This window comes from Morone saxatilis, unplaced genomic scaffold, assembly GCF_004916995.1.
Source record: "Morone saxatilis isolate NCDOM2014 unplaced genomic scaffold, NCSU_SB_2.0 Contig21, whole genome shotgun sequence".
NCBI lineage: Eukaryota > Metazoa > Chordata > Actinopteri > Moronidae > Morone > Morone saxatilis.
Window position 1 is genome coordinate 5,322,277 of NW_023339774.1, and position 15,837 is coordinate 5,338,113.

Sequence of the window (15,837 nt, forward strand, 5' to 3'; positions counted from 1 at the left end):
AAGATAATGAAATAATTAACTTGTGATCTCCCAATAACAACATTAAAAAGAAACATTTGCATGCATGGTCGTTCTCGGCTTCCACAATATTCTGATGTCCTTATTCTAATGTGTTGATGAATATTTAAAAGAAAATAAATTCACAATCACAAGACTCAAGTAACAGTCAGATGACATTTTCACACCAGATTCATGATGCATGTTTATACAGTACATTATAATATTTTCTGATCCGGCTGTCATGCATTGATAATGTGCTTACAGGGTGTGCTTGATGACTTGAAGGGCGTTAAAAGCAGTGTTCAAAGAAGTGTTACAGTGGCAGTAAGAGTTACACGCCTTCAGAATGTTGTAATCTTGTGGGAGACAACAGTCCGATGTTAAAAAGTGTCACGTTTGCAAAGTCTGAAAACACTGGTCTAAGCAGAAGTTTAAGTGCAGGGTTTTGCAGCGGTAACAATCAATACTAGGAATGTAGTGAGGTTTACAGCTTTACTGGATAGTGAGAGATTGTAGTTGTTTTTAATGGTAAAACTCTGTAAGTAGGATGGAAATTAAACTAGGAAATAAAATAAAACCATGTTGAAGCGATGGGCAGTCATGACCCCAATAGACTAGCAATGTATCCCACACTAGAGGAAGGTTTTATGAACAGAGGTTTCTAGGCAGAACATTTTACCTGGTACCTACAGTAGATCTATGATCACTAACACAGGCGGGGTTGATTTAAAGGAGTACCGCAGCCATGAAGTTGGGAGACTCACAAGAGACACATTTAAAAAAAGGATTGCTCAAAATAAAACCAGCAGAAGGTGAGATATCATGCATTTTAGTTCCTTTATGGCAGAAACTCTGGATCCTACATTTCCCAAAATGCAACTTATAGCATCATTTCATTTGACTGTCCCTGTCTGGTACTTTTTTCTTTCAAACTCTATGTCCCCATGTTAAAACACTGCTCACCTATCACTATCAGTATCATTCTTCACTCTGTTTTCTGTCCATTATACTCACATGTCATTAGAAATAAAGCGTTTATGATTCAGCATTTTTTCTGTCCTTTACCACATGTGTGCTATGTGGCTGCTGAGACATCTGAGCTTCCCAATGTCAATCAATACAGCATCATTATATCTTACAGGAAGGCGATCTGATACTGTACATATTAACTCACTGTGTGGTTTGTGAGTAAGAAACATCAGATATGTTTTAAACTAAAATCCACAGTACCACTTTGTAACAAGACGTCTTTTATAAAGGGTTGTGCCTAATAGCTTTAGTAATTTTTAATGAATCATTTCTAGTTTTTAATTGTTTTCTAGAAAAAAAATCTATGGTTTTCAGGTTGTGAAAAATCTCTCTGACTGCTTTGTTTTCTCCTCCAGGGTAACTTGCTTTGTCTCATCAGTGAATGGGCCATTTGACCACTTACCTTAAGGGAAAGGGTTGTTTGAACTGGTAGCTAATTAGAAAGTGAGAAACCCATCATTACCCTTTATTAAAGGCCCTGCATATTATTTTAACATTTACATTCTTCTTTGAGTGACAGGGTCCGTCATGAACGCACACATTTCTGCAAATGTTAGAACAGTTTGAGTTATTTGGATATTGAGATATTTCTTTGCTCTTTTTACTGGTTTCAAGTGGGCGTGGCACAGTTGGAAAAACGTGATGTCATGCAGTCCGGTGTAACCAATCACAATTTAGTAACATTTGAATCAAAACCTGATTACTGAGCAGTGTAGCTGAGTATTTAAGTGTGAAACTCTTTATAGATAACAAGAACTTTGATTGCTTCTTATTTAGTCTTGAGTGTGTAATGTCATTGAGAAACACTTTTTAGTGGTAGAAATAGACTTAAAACTACTTTAATAAATGAATAAACAAATGACGAAATAAAATAGGTTTAGCATGTATAACTCATTATTAGTTTTACAAATTAGAGAACTGAATCATCACCGTCCTTTTCCACTGTGTAAGATTGAACGTCCTAGTCTGAGTTGGTATGTGCCAAGTGAAAGCTGCCAGTGAGACATGCAGCTGACACTCTATGTCAGTCAAACAAACCTAAAAATATGTAGAGGTATGTGTGTGGGAGGCAGGGTGTGGTGCTGAATGGACAGCGCCCCTCATTGTTGGACTGGGTGTGACTCTGAGGGAACTCTCCATGGTGCTGATCGCTCCTTGACCTCAAACTTTGTGCCAGAAACGCCCCTCAGAGACACAGACACAGCTGCATGACATGGTCTTGATTATTAGATTACACGGCTTTTAGGCTCACTGTCAGGCAGGTCGGAGTACTCCTGATGGATTAGAGCATCAAGTCTTTACTTTGGACAAGAAAGGACCGATCATTTCCGGAGAGTCACATCTGATGCGCTCCTGCCACCGCCAGTCTCTGGACGGGTTCACACAGGCTACAGGTAATCCTCCTCCTCCTGTAGCCCATTGGGTCTCTATTTTGACAAAGCTAGACTGTTAGCTCTCTCCCCTCATATGCTGACTTATAACTCGGGAAATCGGCAGCAGCCTAGAAGCTAATTTAGACTCATGAGTAAGCAATTCAAAACTGTTTGCTGATCTGTAGGAGGATCATAGACTAGTAGATATTCTCTCGTATTTGTGCCTAATATCAGATAATATTACGTGGATTCATCTCTCTCTCTACAGTGGGAGTGTTTTCATGCACCATTAGCCTTACAGATTTTTTTTTTTTTTGCGCTTTTGTCACAGTGCGACCACCTGCGCTTGAAAACCCCGGCAAAGGCGGTGGCTGTCCAAGCGTGCGGAGCTGAAAAAAAAAACATACAAGGAGCTAAGACTCTGAGCATCTGTGCAGCTACTCCCCGAAAAACCCTCGCAACACCCCCCCACGCCTGGAAGGCATGTCGACCGCCGGGGAAGTGCCAGCCTTCTTCAAGAGCATGGGCTCTGACAGCCCCGCCAGGCCGAGGCAGAAATTCTGTGGCATGTTCTGCCCGGTGGAAGGCGCCTCGGACAGCAAGACGCTCGACTTTGATGCGCTCTCGGCGTGCAGGGGCAAGAGTGACGGGCGAGTCATTGACCGGCAGACCGACATCTCCCAGCCGAGGAAGGTGGAGATAAGGGAGAGCACAGGGAAGGAAGCTCTGCAGAATCTGGACGATAAAAGGGTAAATATCTGCATTTTGCATGCTTATTGTGCATGTTTTCGTTCCTTTACGTCTCTTTTTTTTAATCTTTCTTTCTCCCCTGCTCTAATTTCTGCCATCCAACATTCGGATCTTTGCACAAACCTGCGCCATTCTCATCTAAAAGTGTTCCAATTACAGCCTCTGTCACTCGTCCGAGTTTATTTAAGCTTATAGCCAATGTATGCCAGACAACTTGCCCTGACTACATTTCCCAGAAAGCACTGTGATGTAACAGACAGAGGGCCCACCATGCAGAGCTGCCAGAGGGAGTGGCTCCTGTTAGTTCCAGCTTACATGACTGTTGATCTGATCCCTGCTGCACTGTGCAGCTGGCTGGTTGACAATACAACCCCATAGAGTGTGTGTTCATGGGCTGCTGAAGTGTCCTTGAGCAAGGCTGTAAACACAAACAACGTCTGAATGAGGACAATGAATAACAAGATTGGTTAGATGGGACATGTGAACACACAGCTCTGGGTGATGTGGTGCAGGGTTGCAGCATTATGTTGCTGTGGTGCATTCAGGTTCTCTAACAGCAGAGTGGAGGGTGTGGAGCCGTGGGGATGGCAGCTCTGACTTGCATGACTTGCAGGAAAAAAATCTATCAACTTTTCTGCTGCTGCTTCAAACTCACTATCCAGGTTTTACAGCTGGGTGGTCAGCTGTGGCACAAACACTATCAGTGCTTCCTTTACTTAATATTTAAGCACTCAGGATGCTGTTAAAAGCTTTGGGTGGTGGTGTTGTGTATCATGGTATCATGTTACATATTGATTCGAGGCATTAGCCACCCAATCAGCTCTTTACTCTCTTCTATCTAATTTCTGTTATCTATTTAATTCTTACATGTATAGTAGCTTGCCCCCCTCTTCTGAGATAAAATAATATACATTGGACATGTTTAATTTGCTCCTGCATATTAATAATATAAGAATTTAAGTGATGGGATGTTTAAAAGCTAGCCTGCATCTGAGGACCCTGCCTGATAAGAAATGTGACATAAGCAGACTGCAGTGGTGGAAAGTACATGTCTATTTGCATTTTCTGCTACTTCTACTCTAAATGTATTTGGTAACTTTCAGATTAACAAATTCAGATTAATAATAGAAAATATATTTAGGATGTAATCTTATAGAATAAGATAAGACTTTATTGATCCTTGGGGGGAAAACACAAGCTACCCAGCAGTGTATACATAAATAAAAATAGGCCCCACCTTTACCAGCTGCAAAGTGATCCAATAATGATATAATAACATACTGTATATCCAATAATATAATACACATATTTTGAAATTGGACCATTCTGCATAATGAGTACTTTTACTTCTGGTACTTTAAAAGACCAGTGTGTAGGATTTAGTGGCATCTAGCAGAGATGTAGCTGATTGCAACCAACTGAATACAGTTTTATCTAAGTAAAAGAGCCTATTCCATCACCGACAGACTGAACATCTTTATATTTTAGATACAGGTTAAACTTCATATAACAATCCCACACGCCGGTACAGCATTTTTAAAGGAAGGCCCTTAAAGTGACACTCTGTACCATTTAAAATAAGGAGTCTGGTCTTTTAAAACATTTTTACAGCATTTTAAAACACATTCTTCTGGTGGTTAGCTAATATTTGCATACTTTGTATTGCTCAGTATATACTGTATATGCTGACATTGTTTAAAGGTCCAGTGTGTAACATTTAGGAGGACCTATTGGCAGAAATGGAATATAATAATTATAGGTATGTTTTCATTAGTCTTTCGTAAAATGAGCCGTTTATATTTTACACCATGTTTTCTTACGTCAAGGGTTGCTTTCCATGGAGGCCGCCATGTTGAATTGCAATGTTTCTACAGCCCAGAAGGAAAACGACCAAAAGACAGACAGTTTTTCTTTCGCACTTGGAAGGGGAGGGTGAGACGAAGGAGTTGCAACTGCACTGCTAGATGCCACTAAATCCTACACAGTGGCCCTTTAAATAAAAAAAATAGTTGTTGTCCATAACATGCAATTGGAGCCATTAAGCTAGGCGGGATACTGCATCTCATTTACTCTGAAGTCAAATGTCATTAGTGACTGCAGGCCACCATAGTCGCAGCCTTATGACATCATCAGTGTGTGCCGCTGTCAGTAATATGTGTTTGCTAATAAAAATAAACTGTGTGTGGAAAATAATTTACAACAATGCAAGTCAGTTTTATTTGACATTATGTTTGTTAAAATCTCATTTTTCTTCAAACAGTAGAAAAGATCAACCCCAGTGTCCCCTCTGTTCTGTTCTCCCTGATCCCCACAAGTGTCACTTCTTGTTTTCAGTCTTCTTTAAACTATGTTGGGACTGTTTCAATCACAAAATTGTCAAAACAAGTTGACTGGAGCTGGAAACAGATCTGGAAACGATCCTGTTTGTGCACTGGCTGAGATCCTACATTCTCTAATAAAATTCAGCTTTTGATCAGATGAAGTGGAGTTAAGATGGCTGCTGGGTGTTTCTCCACTTGTTCACTTGGTGCACTCTCTGCCTCCTTCACTAATCCAAGGAAGGAGAGCAATTGATGGCATTAGTGGCTCTCTCCTGTCAATGGAGCAGGGCGAGGCTCTGCGCATGCTCCGTGGGGTTCTTTTATGGGAAGAGGCTCGCGAATGGTCCCTCCCTCCCCTCTTGTCTGACTCCGTCTGGGAAGGAAAGGTTTGGTGCATCGGCGGAGACCCGGGAGGCTGCCAGGACACGATCCGGAGTTGAGAGATAGTTTGAGTCTTTTACGGTTTGTGGCCTCCCAAGGAGCAACTGCGACCATCCCGGCTTCTTCTCCTTCTTCTTCCTCCTCCTCCTCCTCATCATCCTCGTTTCAGCCCGGCGAGCGGCAGTAATCCGTACATCCCGTTGCATTGATTGCGGTCCACGGCGCAGCGCAAGACGATCCACCGGCGAATATGTCTGGCTACCAGGGCAAGAAGAACATCCCCCGCATCACAGTGAGTGTCGGGGTGTTTTTTAATGTTGAAGTAGCTCAGATTATATCCAGTCTGGCGTCCGGTGTCCTGGTCGGTGTGGGCCTGGCTGCGGGTGTGGGTGCAGGATGTCACCGGGGCGGCATGGTCCCTGCATGCGCCTCCGCTGCGCTCCTCTAAGAATCTGAGCTCGCCAGGCTGCACGAGTCGCTTTTCTTAAATGCATTTTGCAGATGCATGTCGGTTTTATTGTAAATAAATAAATAAAGAAAGAAAGAAAGAAAGAAAAGCCACCCTGCTTTCACGCAGACCAAACGCGCACTGGGGGTCGATAAATCAATGAGGCCACCGACACTGTGGTGAGGCTGAAAGATTTTTTGATTTTTTTTGCAGCATCTTTGCGACAAGTGCTGAAACCGAGCCACAACTTAACCTTCAATATTCATGTGTGCTGCAGACTCACTCTCGGTCTGCCATTCTTTGTCCGCGGTATGCATGACAGTTGAGATTTCACGCCGGTGGTCTTTGTTAGGCGGTGTGTCTGGTGGCCGCGTATCACTGCACACCAACTGCTGGGGCAAATGCTTCCCTGCATCCGCTGTAACGCTCAGCACCCGGCTGGGGTTGTTGTTTATTTATTTTTTATTTTTTCCAAGCTCTCTCTTTAAACTGGCTTCGATTTTTTTTGTATTGTATTTTTAGAGGGCGAAGAAGCATTTAAGGGCACGTTAATGGTGTCACTGTGGGCCAGATTATTTCCCTGAATTCATAGCGGAGCTGCGGGGATGGTGGTGGTGGTGGTTGAATGGAAAGTAGAGAGAATAGGGAGGGGAAGGGAGGGGAGCCAGGGGAAGGGAGGGGACAGTGGGTCCTATTTCCTTCCATGTTTCTCCCTCAGCTGTGTAATGAAGGGAAGATGCATGTAGCTGATCAGGAAGGAGGTCACTGTTTTAGGGAAATAATTGGGTTAAAATGGCAAAATGGCTCAGAAAAAACCATCATGGAGGGAGCTGCGTGTCTTATTTTGGGCTTTCTATGCAAATATGAATGAATGCTTCATGAAGATAACAAGATGCATTACTACATAAATAATCTGGCTTGTACTCATTATAAAACAAGTCTACAAAGAACAGGCCTAGGGCCGTAGTGTCAACGAGGCCACAACCTACAGCCTTTGTGTTAAGTGGCTAATTCCAATCAGAAGTCCTGAAAAAACTGAATTAACTTTCTAAATTCCTAACAAAGAAACTCTAATCAGGACAATGGCAAGGTGGTGGCTGTTAGGGATCCTTTAGGGATCTCTGCACAGGGCCCCATCATCTCAAAAGCCATTAATTTTTATTTATACTCTATTAGATGAGGTCTAAACCTCCATCCATCCTGCACCTGTGCTGACAGGATTAGTCCTTAACTGACAATTTTGATAACTGGCTAATTGTTTGGTCAAGAACGAATCCAAACACTGTGTTTCTTGCCTTTCAAATGTGAAATTTGCTACTTTTCTCTATGTTGTATCACTGGGACTTCAATATACAGTATTTGGGTTTAGGAATTCTCAGTAACATGTCATCTTGGGCTCTGGGAATTTGAGAGGGAACATTTTTCTCTATTTTCTGACCATTTTTAGACTAAAGATTTGTCTGAACTGTGTGTTTATATTGAAAAATGTGTCTTATTGAAGCGGAGTAATCAGAAAGAGCAATGTCTCACCTTTCTGTTTCACTCGCAAGCTTAACCTAAGCTTTAAGCTCCCACTGAAACTAATGCATAAGACAAACAAGTCATATGATAATACCAGAAAATAATCTGAAGCATATGTTGGACTGTGTTGATATCATTGTGTCCCTGGTGAAAACAGACAACCTCTCAGGTGAATCCTTTTCCTCTCAACTCTCTGCAGAGTGCTTGAGATGCAGCAGCCAGTTGGTGGAGAGATCAGAGGATTAGTAAGGGGGGTGGTAGTCCCGACAGTGATTAAGTCAGACCTAAATGGATAGACTTCCTATTCTAGAACAGTGCATGAAAGAAGAAAGGGGTCAGAGACAGACTTCCTTAAAATGTAGTTTAGGTTAATAGTTGAGTGTGATAAATGCGTTGCATGAGACTGTGGGAGAGAGTCTCTCATTTTTTTCCAGCTGGTCCTGGGTCTGTGAGCTTCAGGTAGCAAACATACTCCTGTTACCACCGGGCTTGTTCACTGAACAGGCGTTAGAGTGAGCTTGTTAAACCACACAGAGGCTGCAGAGGAAATGAATGAGGTTAAATTGAATCAAAACTGCACAGGAAAGGCTTCAGCAGTGACAAAAGAAACTCTGTCCCGTACCTTTATGCACAAGCCAATCAAATTTACAGTTTAGATCGTACGTAATGCTGAAAATGTTTTATCCATCCATCCCCAGTCATTATGGATGTAGTGCTGGTAGAGCTGACTGGTTTGCCTTGGCCAGATGGAGTCGGGTCAGCTGCACAGGCAGGGACGTACTTAAGGCAGATCTCATCAAATATGAATGAACCTCAAGAAGTTCACCACCTGGGTTTGAGGCTTCTGTGACTCATGCCTCTATATTTCTGATGCATACAGCTACATCAGAGCAGAGTTAACAAGGTGTGTGGAACAAGTGGACATTTGGTCAGGCAGGGCTGCAATTAAATGATTAATGGATTGGTGTGAAAAATGTGGAAAAAAAGGAAAGGAAAATGTCTGTCACTAGTAGTTAAATGACTTGTTTAGTCTGACAAACAGTCCAAAGCCCAAAGCATACTCACTTTATAGTTATTAGATCAACAATTTTGATCATTGATGAGTTATGTAAGCCCTGATGACTTATGACATTTGCTGTTCAGTTTAATATATATGGGTTTTGAACTGTAAGTTGGACAAAAGTAAGTAATTTGAAGATGTCTCATTGGACTCTGGAAACTGCAATGACTAGAAAAAGGAATAAACACATCAGAACAATAAACATCAGATTGAAGAATAATCATTAGTTGCAGTCCTAAATTACATTAAACAGACAAAACCAGCAATTCCTCACATTAGCAGAGCTGTCATTTTTGCTGAATAAATACCCTAAACGATACATAGATTATCAAAATTTAAACATTTCTCTCAATTAACTAATCGATTAATAGGCTGATCATTTCCGAACAAGACTCAAGTTATATTTGCCCCAAACAAGAGCAGTGTGTCTTTGACAGTGAAAGATGATATGAAGTAAAAAACAAGAGAAAATATGATGTTTTAGTAAATGCACCTCTAATGTCCATGTTAAAGGCAGGTAAAAATAGACTGAGTCTATAATAAGACTGTCCTGGATTAAAGTCTCTGTGACTACAATCCTCAGTGGATGAGAGATCATTAGGCAGTCTGCTAGTATACCTGTAGTACAGTAGTTGTCCCCAGTGGCAGCTCAGTGTGTGTGTTGTTAATGTTAAGGTCGCCTCAGCCCGTTCATGCTGTTATCGCACCGTGCACAGCAGCCCCGGGCACTGTCTGTTCACACATCTCACGCAGCACGCTGCTCTTCGAATCACCCACCCACCGGCTCAGTCTCGCTTTTTTCATGGTCGATATAATCCCGAATTCCCCCATTCATAAAGCCAGAAGTCAGAGAAAATACACAGTGTGTGTGCGTGTCAGTAAGTGAACAGAAGGTGAACTTTTTTATTAATCAGCACCTGAACAAAGGAGAACACTGTTTAGTAAAAATCTGTGACAGGATCGTGGCGCCTCCAGCTGCAACAGACTGCAGAAAGAGGTCAATGAGCGGATTTTTCATAGTGAAAGAGAGAACTGAAGTGATTTTTGTTCAGTCGAAGAGAAAATTAATGTGAATTTTACATTGCCAAAGAGAGAATATAAAGGAATTATTAAGTCAAAGAGAGAATTTTTCATATTCAAAGAAAGAATTTGAGTGAAGTTTTCCAACAAAGAGAGAATTTAAGGGAACATTTCATTGGCAGCGTCACATTTTAAACAACCAGTGTAGGATTTAGTGGCAACGAGAGGTTACCCTTACAAAGGGTACAGGAGAAACTATGGTGGCTGCTAGAAACGCGAAACCCCCTGTCTAGAGCCAGTATTTGGTTTGTCCATTGTGAGCTAGTGTAGAAACATGGCGGCTCAAAATGGTGGTCCCATTCTAAGGTAACCACAACTAAACAATTTCTATTTTCAGGTGATTATAAACTAATGAAAACCTATGAAAATATTCAATTTCTGCCAATAGATCCTCCTGAATGTTACACACTGAACCTCTAAGTGAATATTTCACAGTCAAAGAGAGAGTTCACTAGTAGATGCAGTTAATGAATGAGTCCAGTTTGGGTAAATAGTCATATCTTCATCTTCTGAAGCTTATATCTATGGATTTCTGTGGTGAAGTGAGGTCTATCCCACACTCCCAATACCTGCACACATACACACAAACATCACTGTTCAGTTTTATTTTTGTAACCAGGTTGTGCTGTATTTTCCAAACCAACGTCCCCTCTGGGGATCTGTTTTATTCCTGTTTAGTCAGTCAGTCAGCAAGTGTTTTAAATAAAGAAAAATAAATAGCAAACGTGATTTTACAGCAGTTGTTCCAACATGTATGGAGATGATTTTGGTTGCAGATGGGTTTTTGAATAATCCAGAGCACACATAAATCATAATGCTGAATGTCTGACCTGGCAGCGTTCTCTACCTGACTTCATAAATGTTCCCAGGATATTTTCCATTTGGACAACAACACACGATGTTGCCGGGTTACATCTAACACTGGCAGACGTTTTCATAGTGCCACAATGGATTTTGTCCTGATTTTATTAAACTGTCTCCTCAGTCACCAGGCATCTCTTTTCCACTGTTGAGTGTTTCAGTTTTCACCTGTGTGGTGCTGCAGCTCTGTTTATACACATGTTTTAATAATGTGTCATAAACTGCAGGAGTCATATGATACAGCGGATTGATCTGACTGGCTTTAACAGAGAAATAATCAATATTCCCACACTCCATCATCAGTAGTCTGTTTCTTTCATACTCAGAAGCCTTTAGCATTAGAATTATGTCTATAAATATGTTCTTTTTAATAATCAATATATTTATATTAACGATGGGACACAAGACTATGTGTAATGAGAAAGGGCTCACGCATAATAATATCTCATAGAGAATTATTACATGAATCTGCAGTTCTCCTCAGTAGGGTTGGGCCGATATTAAGCCAAATACCAGAGCGGTAATACCGTATTCTGCCTCTAGGTGTTGCGATGACTCAGCAGCTCCAGAGTGGAACATAATGAGAGCCATGAATGAGAGTGGAGCTGCAAGTTTTCCACAACATGTTCCTATAAATGTTTCACAATAAAAGCCTTGTTAAGAAATAAAGGGTCTCTGTCCACTGAAACACCAGAATTTAAAATGGATAAAGGAAGTGTTGAGTCTTTATTAACAACGTAATGCAGCAACTTTAACAGGGCAAACAGGAGCAGAACCAAATGTGGCTTTGTACTTCTGCTAAGTTATCGCCTGTACTGACAAACTATAGCTGGCTAGCTGGCTCGCTAACACAGCAAACAGACGTGATAAGCATGAATGACATGACGGTGGTCAGGGACAGGGTAGTTATGTTGAAAAGGGAAAGTGATGGGCTCAGTGTTCATTAACTTTCTGGGAATGTATTTCGCACACTAGTTAGCAACGTACTGTGAAGACACCACTTCACTCTGCCGCTCATCTGCTCAGCTGTAATGTCAAAATTGACTCTGCTAATGCTAGTATTGTAACAAACCTCCCACTAAAGGGGTGACATATCTGCTGTTTCTTGTCTCTTTTCAATTTGTCAGAACGGCTCACAATGACAAGTGCTGGCTGCCAATTGCTTTTCGGAAAAAAACAATCTTGTTTAAGCGTGTAAACTGGACCAGTTCTACATAGCGTTTTAGCTCCTATGAGATCATTGTTTTGGTTTTACGACCCACAGCTTAACTGTTTTGGTTCACTCTTTTACCGCTCTCGTTAGCGGCAGGGAGCTGTTTTCAGTGAAAAAGCTCTAATAAACCTGCTGTAGGTGACCTACGCAGCACCAAACGGCAGATAGACAAAGGACTAGCTAGCATTTAGCAGCTAGATACTTTTGTATTTTGTTCAGGAGTTGGTGGAAAGTAAATAAGAAACCTAAAATATGGACTTATATTTGCCAAGTCTCCTGAAACACAACTCCAAATGAATGCTAATGTTGCTCTTCCTTCTGGATGTGTAACTGTTTGCTAACTGTTTTTCCTCGTGGTCACGTCCCCTCGCAATGTTTCTTCATCCCCCAATTTATATTACAACCAGGATGTTTTCTTTGAGGAAAAGGATGCAGGAGGAAAGTTAAGGAAAGTTACTGCCGTCAAAAACAATCAATGATTAATTGAACATTCGACAAATAATTTCAAAGTGGTTGCTTTATTCATGCTAGATGAATGGCATTTTCCTGGTATGATGTTTACATTAGCAGGGTTGAACATTGTAGTCTGGAATGAAAACACAGCAGTTTAAGAACAGTGAACCCATTGAGCATTGTCCACATCCTGTTTGTGAGGCCCTCAGAGGTTCCCATGAAGGAAAGGTCACTGTCATGTTTGGCTCTGATCCAGTACAACCAGACACTCTCTCCAACCCCAGCTCCAAAACAATTAGATCATTATACAGTACAAATCTGGATGGAAGGCAAATAATTGTTATGTTAATTTCTGCATCTGAAGCTACAAAACTGAAGCATTTAAGACAAAAAACACCTTTTTCGTGGGACTTTTTTCAGAATCATCTGCCTTTCCCTCATCGAGTAACCCAATAACCAGCCCTTCTTAAAGGATAAAAAAAATGAGTGATTGTTTCTGAAAAGATAATTTTGCCTCTCAGTCTTGGCTCGCACAGTTTTGGGCCTGTGTGAAAAGTGTCGACTCGAGAACCAGAGTCTCTTGGCGAACTCCTGTAAGTAATGTGATAATGACAGTCATGATGAGGCACATGATGTAACGGCATATTTCAAAGCAGTTGTTGGGATGAAATAAGGCCAGTACTGGGCTGGAGCGAGGCCAGCCGCTCCACCAGAGCAGTCTGTTGGGCATAGATCGAAGATTACCACATAATCTATTTGCATTAGTTCCATCAGTGCTGTCAGACCGTCGCCACACCTTTCAGATGACAACTGCAAAGCATTTTCCAGACCTGCTGCAGTCAGCTGAAGTCTTCAAGTGTGTGTGTGTGTGTTCCTCCCTTCATTGAAAAGCCATGAGTGCATGGCTGCCAAAATATGAAGTTCAAGAACACCAAAAGCAGAGAGGATATGACTTTATGACTCATGTATGTCCTCTATGAGTCTGTCTGGTTACTGTACAGCTGTAGTAATAACAAAAAGATTAGATAAGATACATTTCATTGCAGCCGTATACTCAGATACTGCAACAACTCTCTCCAAACAAAGAACACTTTATCTTTTAAAATAACTGACCAAACAGGACTAAAACAAATGCCTGTACTGAACCTTTTTTGTTTCAAAAACAGATATTAGGTGCTTTGAATGGATCTGACCTTTACATACCGTATTCACATGACAGATACAGAGTTCAAGGCTTCAAAGGATCAAAGAGGAAGTGCGCTGATTTTACATATCAAAGTATACAAAGTTAACATGTTTTGGGATGGTATGCATGTATGTGAAAAGAGCCTTTTGTGGCTCCAGATGGAGCTGCATAAATTCTGATAACCTGTGTGATGTCACTTGAGTCAGCATCAGCTGGAGCTGAGGACTACAGATTTGAAAATGAGTCTGAAATCTGGGGGTGTGGAGTTAGAAAGGAGGGAGCTTACCAGATCTCTGTAGCCTGCTCCTAATCTCTGCTTGGGGCTAGAGCCCTAAAGCTATGTCAGCTGCTACTAGCGTAACACACCCAAAACACTGACTAATGTATTTATAGTTAAGTTGCATTGTGGGTAATGTAGGCACTAGGTTCGGACAAGGAAGAAGAGTGTGTGGAATACAAAAGGTGATATTTCTGGTTCTACTGCATCGATCATAAGTTTACTCTTTTAAGATTACTTTTGCAAAAGAATTATGGTTATTGATCAATCCGTCGATTATTTTTCTAGATTTCCCAGAACCAAGGTGACGTCTTCAGATTGCTTCTTTTGTCCAACCAACAGTCAAAAGATATTCAGTGTACAGTAATATAAGACAGAGAAAAGCATCAGACCTTTACATCTGAAAAACTGGAACCAGAATTATTATTTTTTTTTTTTAATTTTTTGATAAATTATGACTAATTGATTATCTAAATTATTCAGACAAAACCAAGAAGTGCTGTACTGCTGTACAGTTTATACGTCTAGCAAAAAAACTAATTCCACCTGCACCATGCTGGCTTTCATTTCATTACAATTTCATTGTACATCTGCAGCCACTCAGCATGCTGTTTAGGAGAAAAATATAGAACATTTAAAATAAAACCCATAACGTAATATTTCTAAAAGCTGAGTTGTGCAGTGCAGAGTTGTATGTGCTGGTTCAGACGCTGGGCGGGGTCTGACTGGGAGCCTTTGCAGAGCAGCAGTTGTGCTCGGGGCCAGAGCTGCTGGCCGGGCAGCAGCTAGCGGCAGCGGCTCAAACAGAGCAGCCTTTGTTAGAAGGGGATGCTGGAGTCCTTGTGACCAGAACTGCCACTCCCTCTTTGGACAGAGGACCCGGGGTGACTCGAGGGAGGGACGTGGGGGTGAGGGGCTCCGGGTGTGAAGCCCCCTCCCCTCCTCCTTCACAGAGACAATTGGCACAGCAGGCATGGATGATTGATTACACAGTCTGTGCTCTGATTGGCCCTCTCTCATGTCATCACTGTGACAGCTCAGCCACACGAGGAGGACAGAGGGGTGTGTCTGGAGGCGGGCTCCTGTCTTTATTGTTGCAGCAGTGAATACCTCCCCTCACTTTGTTGTTCCGGCAGATTTAAGCAGCAGAAAGAGGAGCAGTGATGAACATTTACTGTTTGTGTTGCTGAGGTTGCTCCCCTCCCTGAACAAGAGCGCCCAGAAGTTTCTTCTTCTTTTTGACTTAAAGAGAAATGGCAGATTCACTTATTTTGGATCTGTTAGTTCCATTTAATACTCCAAGCAACCATGCATATTTACATTTTTGTATGTACTGAGGAGGTGCACTACTAATAAACCACCATTATTTAGTGTATATTAGAGGGTCATTCAGGTTAGTACGGTATTTTTTGTCACACTTAATAAACCATTCAAGACCTTAAACAAAAAACATTTTTTTATTATGTTTAATATGGTTATGGAGAAAAAGATATACTGCTCTGAACAAAATAAAATGGTAAACTGCAGTCACAGTATTAAGTGTTTTTACTGTCAATCCTGCTCAGCAGAAGCCCGCCCGTCTTACAATGCAGTTTAGCCATATATCAAGCTATGGCAGCGTTTATAGAATGCACTTATTTTTGATTGGATGAAAAAAAACAAAAACAAAACCCCTAGGTTTTATTCAATTTCTTTCCTCCCATTCTCTCTCCTCCATCTTCTCTCTCTGCACCTTTTTTGTTTTTAAATCAGTCTCTCTTTCTCTAATCCCCCCCTCCCATTATAAACAGTGTCATTGTTAAAGCATCCACACAGAAACCTGGTGCTGATCCAAACATCACAGCTCTCTGTTCTTTGTGTCATCGCCTGTTTCACCCTCCATCC

At 41.4% G+C, this 15,837-nt stretch overlaps 1 protein-coding gene across 1 annotated transcript in view; it reads left to right on the forward strand.

Annotated features, from left to right (window-relative positions):
• Window positions 1–2,281: 2,281 nt before the first annotated feature.
• dpysl2b (dihydropyrimidinase like 2b) overlaps window positions 2,282–15,837 on the forward strand; it is a gene marked incomplete in the record, with an annotated part of 32,503 nt that continues 18,947 nt past the window's right edge. The window contains 2 exon segments of the mRNA XM_035667802.1: window positions 2,282–2,423; window positions 2,734–3,152. Of these exon segments, the coding sequence (XP_035523695.1) occupies window positions 2,886–3,152 (267 nt within the window).